This window comes from Mus caroli, chromosome 6 (assembly GCF_900094665.2).
Source record: "Mus caroli chromosome 6, CAROLI_EIJ_v1.1, whole genome shotgun sequence".
In the NCBI taxonomy this organism is placed as follows: Eukaryota; Metazoa; Chordata; class Mammalia; order Rodentia; family Muridae; genus Mus; species Mus caroli.
This window is the reverse complement of record NC_034575.1, coordinates 129,901,898-129,909,380: the sequence shown is the minus strand read 5'-3', so window position 1 is coordinate 129,909,380 and position 7,483 is coordinate 129,901,898. Positions and strand designations below refer to the sequence as shown.

General features: G+C 34.0%; 1 protein-coding gene across 1 annotated transcript; it reads left to right on the top strand.

Moving 5' to 3' along the window:
- The first annotated feature begins 5,762 nt into the window (after window positions 1-5,762).
- Window positions 5,763-6,725, top strand: LOC110295856 (taste receptor type 2 member 129). The gene has a single exon (XM_021164225.1). The coding sequence runs from the start codon at window positions 5,763-5,765 to the stop codon at window positions 6,723-6,725; it is 963 nt and encodes a 320-aa protein (XP_021019884.1).
- The last annotated feature ends 758 nt before the right edge of the window (window positions 6,726-7,483 follow it).

Genomic DNA, 7,483 nt, shown 5'->3' with positions numbered 1-7,483 from the left:
CACCATTTCTGTCCATGTAATGGATGAATTTGCTTCCAGAATTCTGGGTTGTCTTCAGTGTACTGGTGATCCTGTAGTGACTGAGGCAAGAAAGAAAATATGAGATCCTTTATTTTGGCTCTCTCCAGAGCTGCTTTGGAGAAATTTAAGGCATTGGTTTGAAACTGGGAACACACACATGTTTATAGAGTGGTCAAATACAAATTATGTCCCTGACTTGTGTTGAATAACTAGGAGACACAGCAATATCCTATGATCAGTCATAGCACCAGGTTCATAGAAAGGTCTAGAAATTTTAGACCTTTTAAGTTTTCATGTTGTTAATTACCATGTTCATTGTGTCTGTAGTTTGTGTGAAAGGAGATTTTTTTAAGCGTCTAAATAAACCAGAATACTAGAATAGATCTTTCTTAGAACTTATCTTAAGTTTGAAGCAAGCAGCCAGAGCATGCATGTATATATATATATATATATATATATATATATATATATATAAAACTTTAGTTTATATTTAATTATCTGAATTTCCAGCATTGTAAGGAGACAAGACACTTCAATTTTAAAGCATATAGAAAATGTGTTTGAGGTACCTATTATATCCTCATTTCTTAACTTACTTTTCATAAAGTAAGATCTGAGAATCATAAAAAGAATCATTACAATAAACAATGATACATGCATATGTTACTATTGAACAGTAACAAGTATATTTAGAATAGATTTGATATATTATTGCCACAAGAAGCACCAACTCATCCCAGCTTTAATATAAATGGATGTAAAGCTCAGAGAAGGCTTAGCCATTTAATGACAGGGAAGAACACTAAGTATGACATTATGTTGACCTCAGTGCTTTTACAAGTTAGGGGTGGAACCTTATATCAATTTCTTTTTTCCAGTGGATTCATATTTTTTCTATAGATGTTTTATGTTAAGATCATGAAAAGAAGTTAATCTTTTCTATCATAATACACATTCCATTTCTAGTAATATGGAATTTATAATAATTAATACAATTAATTCATCTCCAACTGTTCAAATGACACACATAAAAGCATGCCACGGTAGTACAGAATTTCTTACTCTCTTCTGCTCATCTTCTTTTGAGTGGAGTGAGGAAAACTGTTGACATAATTATTAATGACACATTATCTTGCTAGATTAATTAACTTGAATGATAACTAAGAACTGTGTGAATTTACTCAGCACTGTCAGTACTACTACATGTCACTACTTTCTTCCAACTCTTAAGAAAGAGCTTCACAGAGAACTTTATAATTTTGTTGTTTATAAAACCTTTCCACCAGTATGGGCAGGAACCATGGAAGATGAGATCCAGTTACTCCTATAGGGGATAATGTCTAGAATCTTGATTCTGGAGCATTAGATAGTTGGTGAAAAATAATACTTTAGTTAAAAATTGATGAAAGAACAGAATCATAAACACAAAGAACAACAGTCCACAAAACAACAACAACAACAAAAAACACTTCACCACTGAAGATTGCAGGTGCTGACTTCATGCTGCATCTATGTACTTCCATAGTGGAAGCATTAATAAGAGCAAATGCCTGAGACGTCCACAATTCTAGTCAGAATACCAGCAGAATATATACTTGGTGCAAGTATATTAGCAGTGTGATTGCTGACAAGGTATAATATAAAAGTTATATGGAGTTTATAACAATAAAGTAGATTTGGACAGTATATATAATCTGTTTTGGTAGATTTGTATGCATATTCTTTAATAGCGAGCAATTAATTTCTTTATGGTTCTTTTTGGATCTGTATACATAAACAACATTTATTCTACCATTATTTGTAATTAGTAACAGTTTCCTTGCCAAGAAGTAATTTAATTTAATAATTTTTCCAAAATATTTTTTTAATTTTTAAAAAAAGTATATGAACTCATTGAAAATAACAGAGAAGAAAATATGGGACTATTATGAAATTTCTTGAATTATTTTTCATAAGACTTCTCCAACATGAGCAAAGACCATATTAAATAAAATGATTATTTGAGAAATCATGCTTAGTCCAAAAATGCAGAGGAGGTACCTTGATAAACAAAGAATGAACAACATGATATTTTGTGATTCCCTGTCACCTGTTACATTATTTAAGAATTTTACCATTTCCAATTCATTGATCCTTATTATCACAGATTAAATAATACATTTAATTAAAATTATATTTCATAAAATGTGAATAAAATTGATAGTATGGAATAGGCATGTTCTTTCCACTCACAAAATAAGCACTTAGTTTGGAAGATCTTGGTTTGAATCTGTATTGTTATAAGTGAGACAAATTTAAAATCTAACATGAATAGAATTGATGCAGTAGAGAAGAAAGCATGGGGAAGGGAGCTGTTTGTTTTTAAAACACCAAATGGCATTGATTTGAATTTTCCAACAAAATTATTACCAGTCCCAGTTAAAAACAATATACCAGAGGGCATGTTATTGTTATATTAAGACTCTATCCTGGAGAATAGCTGTAGATCATGAATCTGTGATATTCTGCATTCATCTTGTGTTCTTACAATTGTGTCATTTTTCTTGGAGGTTAAAGACAATGTGAATATTTTGGCATTTGTCAAGACTGAGTGTCACACACTTAAGTAAATTACTACAAACCCATTGATCCTCCTGGACAATCCATTAAGATAGGCATGAGCTAAGAATCTAGAGATAATTTTACAGTCAAAGAGCATCAGGGCACATGGGCTGATAACATGCCCAGGTGATAGTATCAGTTACCTAATACTGTCCCAGGAAATCATGTAGATGTGCCTTTTCTGTTGTGGTTGACAACTGATCACTGAGAAACTATCTCATGACATGTCCTGGAGATGCTGATGTCATACTCTCTGTTTATTTACCAACGGATCACAGGGTGATGCCAATCCTTGGATGCTGGTCACTTTATTGCCTCAATGCTAAGAAGTGAGTGAAGCCCTTTCACTCTCATTGCAAAGAACAACCTCAGGTTGCCACCTTTCAGTTCAGTCTTCTAGGGTTATAGACTTAACCAGACACTGGACTTAAAAATTCATGTCATGCCAGGCGGTGGTGACACATGCCTTTAATCCCAGCCCTTGGGAGGCAGAGGCAGGCGGATTTCTGAATTCGAGGCCAACCTGGTCTACAGAGTGAGTTCCAGGACATCCAGGGCTACACAGAGAAAGCCTGTCTCGAAAAAACAAAACAAAACAAAACAAAACAAACAAAAAAATCCATGTCATATGGCTGTCACCTACTCCAGATCCATGAATCTAACTACTCTAGAGTCATCAGCCTGAACTTAAAGCAACACTGGAGAAAGGTAGTCAACATTCTTGCACCTATATTCTCTAAAACAGGTAAAGTCACTGCCCCTCTCTTTGGTACTCACTTCATATTTTGGTTTACAAAAGAAGTATGTTAGAATTGTCCTTGGTACTATTTCACTTGTCTGGAAAGATGGTCATTTCCCAGGGGAAATCTATGATATTTTCATCCATAATGAAAAGTATAGTTCTATGACTAAGCAAAGTGCTCCATAGTGAAAACAGACCTCCCTTACAGAAAACAAAATTTTATTTTCTAATAACTTGTTCTGTATGATGTACAAAATGATCTATTACAGACATATTTTGAGTTTTTGATGTGTGAATTTATTAAACATATCAAAGTAAAAGAACAAATAAGAAAAAATAAGTAGACAAAAAATAGCAAAATAGCACCATATCCAATACTGAAAATATCCATCAGAAATTAACTAGAAGAGACCCTTCAAGATATTCAAATGGGATTTCCATTAGATAGTTTCAGGCGATGCAGAATGTTCACTGTGGTGAGGCATCTAAAGAAAAGAAAGGATAGCAACAGATATATTGTGGAACTTGTCACAGCTTTCACATGCAAACTCACTGGGGAAAGTAAAATAGTCAGTCTGAAATCAAAGTTGAGATTTCTCCCCAGCATGAGTTTCCATGGTTGAAATTCCAGCTACACTATTCCTTTTTGGCATCATTGAAAAAATAATAATAACATCTGTTGAAATGGTTGCCTTTTGCAGTTCTCAAGGATACATTTTTGGGATGTTTATCCTCCCTTATCTCTGAGTTAAATGGTCAACCCGTTCCCAGAAAAGAGACTTTGGAGGTCATTTTAAAATAAATATGCTGTAGGGCAGAAATGAAGGAAGATTTGCTCCCATTGACATATTCCCTATGAGCTCTAACAATACATACCAATTTGCCAATGTAATAGTCATCACATAGCCCATTAAACACTATCAACTTTACCTACTTTACACAGCCACACCCCAGGTGTTTGCATTTCTGTTTCTGTTCTTATTTGAGCTCATCTTTGCCACCTCAGAGAACAGCCAGATTGTTTCTACCCTTGGAGGTTGGTGCATTTTTTCAACTCATAGGAATTGACTCAAAAAATTTCCATTCTATCCTTTAATCCATTCTTTTTATATCTTTGATGTAAAAAATTGTAAAATTGTAAGGATTTTTAGTGTATATTCAGTTTTTAGAAGATAATGGATTTTGGAGGCTGAGGATGGTATTAAGCCTTTGTAGTGAAATCCCTCATGTGTTTCTCTTTGATCTCTAAAACTAATGACATGTATTTTCCTTTCATTTTGGTAGTTATTCCTAAATTTACCTCTTGGTCCCTTAATTAACCCTACTTATTGATCAATGATTGTATGATGAAGCTCATTTTAAAAAACTTAAGCAACCTGTTTTATTTGACTTTGTTTCTGTGAGTGATGATAACTGAATAGATATTGGAGGACGGTGTGAGAAGCTAGAGATCATCATTTGTTAGTCACTTGGGATTAATGAAGAAATAAAATGGGCAAGGAGGAAGGTAGAAAATGATGAGAATTCTTGTTGAATACATGAACTCATTTCTGCTCAGTTCTTTTTCATAAACACAACAGAAATGTCAGTACCACTCTACATGGATGGTTAAAAAGTTCTAAGTTTGCTTAATTTTACATTAATTCTGGGCATTTATATGGTAAGGCATTTTAGAAAGTGTTACAACAACTGAAACAGGACTGATCATGGATGGATAATAAAAGCTAAGATCGTTTGTAAACGTTTGAATGTGAAACAAAAAGATTGTGATTTGAATAAATGCATATTTTATGGGTGTTTGTTCATGTGCCTCAAATGTAAATAATATACAAGTACAGTTATCTCCTCAGTGCTGAGGTTTAGATGAATTGAAATGTCTGGGGTATTATCAGACAAATCCAAGTGTCTGCTTTAAGAGCTTCTGCAAAACACTAGCTCTGTCATCCCTTGTACTCAGAAAACTCATGATACAAGTCTAGGTTCTGATTGTGCTCTATATGTTAGAATATATGAAGCTACTTGCCCATAACTACAGTAGTCAAATGAAAATGTTGTGCCAGAATCATGAAAGCAATAAAAATAATAGGTATCTATTTCCATCTTAGAACATGAAGACTTAGTATTTCTTTTAGCATTCATTCAAATATGTTCCACACCACTTGGTCTACAGTGTGTATACTGGATAGAGCTTGGTTGAACTGAAATGGAGGGGAAAAAGTCACTCTCATAGAAAAATAGGTGTGCTGTGAGCTTAATATTGTCAAAGCTTGATGTTTCCTATTTGTTACTGCACAGAGCTTTTTTTAAAAATTGTGTTTGTTATGAGGATTCAATACTCAGATAGAGCTCTTTAAATTGTCTACAGTGATCTCATGAATCATAACTTGCCTTACAGACAATGGATGGAATCATACAGAACATGTTTACATTCATTGTAATTGTGGAAATAATAATAGGATGGATTGGAAATGGATTCATAGCTCTGGTGAACTGCATGCACTGGTACAAGAGAAGAAAGATCTCTGCACTGAATCAAATACTCACAGCCTTGGCTTTCTCCAGAATCTACCTTCTTTTAACAGTATTCACTGTTATAGCAGTGTCTACACTGTACACACATGCGTTGGTAACTAGAAGAGTGGTAAAACTGATTAATTTCCATTTGCTTTTCAGCAATCATTTTAGCATGTGGCTTGCTGCATGCCTTGGCCTTTATTATTTTCTTAAAATAGCTCATTTTCCTAGCTCTATTTTTGTTTACTTAAAGATGAGAATTAACCAGGTGGTTTCAGGGACTTTGCTCATGTCTTTGGGCCTCTTGTTTCTAAACACTCTGCTGATAAACTCATACATTGATACTAAGATGGATGAATACAGAGGACATCTACTGTATGATTTAACTTCAAATAATACTGCTTCATTTTACAGGGTTATTTTAGTCATTAACAACTGTATTTTCACATCCATACCCTTTACACTTTCCCAGTCAACTTTTCTCCTGCTCATCTTCTCCCTGTGGAGGCATTACAAGAAGATGCAACAGCATGCACAAAGATGCAGAGATGTCCTTGCTGATGCCCACATTAGAGTCTTGCAAACCATGATCACCTATGTCCTACTCTGTGCCATTTTCTTTTTGTCTCTTTCCATGCAAATTTTGAGGAGTGAGTTGTTGAAGAACATTCTTTATGTTAGGTTCTGCGAGATTGTTGCAGCAGTGTTTCCTTCAGGACACTCCTGTGTCTTAATCTGTAGAGACACAAACCTGAGAGGGACCTTTCTTTCTGTGCTATTGTGGCTGAAGCAGAGGTTTACATCATGGGTCCCTAACATAAATTGCAGATCATCTTGCATATTCTAAAATAAACTGAGTTCATAAGAGATTCTCTAAGATTATTAATTTTCTTTAAAAATGGTTTTATATTGCTTCATCAATTTTGTGTTATATCTGATAAAAGTTATATGCAAATGTCACATCAGAGAAGCACAATATACAAGTATAATTTAAAATTATAAAGTTATAATATATAGGATATAGTATATTTTTAGATATCAGATCACTAAATTGATTTCTTGCTTTAGGTTTAATTGAGAGTTTGGCAAATGCTGAGGCTCATGAGCTACTTAATTATAATTATGATAATCAAAGTTCTAGCTGCAGAATTTAAAATTCTTAAATACACTTATAATTTTAGAATGATATAATGTATATTTGCATAATTTTTCAGCCATGTGCTATAATTCTCTCTAATTTTAAATATGGAAACTAAGTAGAGCTCATGATAATTTCATGATACATTAATTACACATAAATGCTTCTTTTTATCATCGTGTACCCGGGCTGAGATTGCATTGGCTGTCAAACAAATAGAGATTCACTATATTTTGTTAGATACTCATAATCAGCATAAACCCTTTTAAAATCATTTATTTACTTTGTAGACAGTGGGATGTGTGTGCGCGCGCGTGCACGCGCCCACGTGTGTGTGTGTGTGTGTGTGTGTGTGTGTGTGTGTGTGTGCATTTAAATGACAAAACATACAGGTGAAGGTTAGAAAACAGGGTGTAATAGTTGAGTAGATGGTTCTTTTCATCATGTAGGTTCTAAAGATCAAGTAA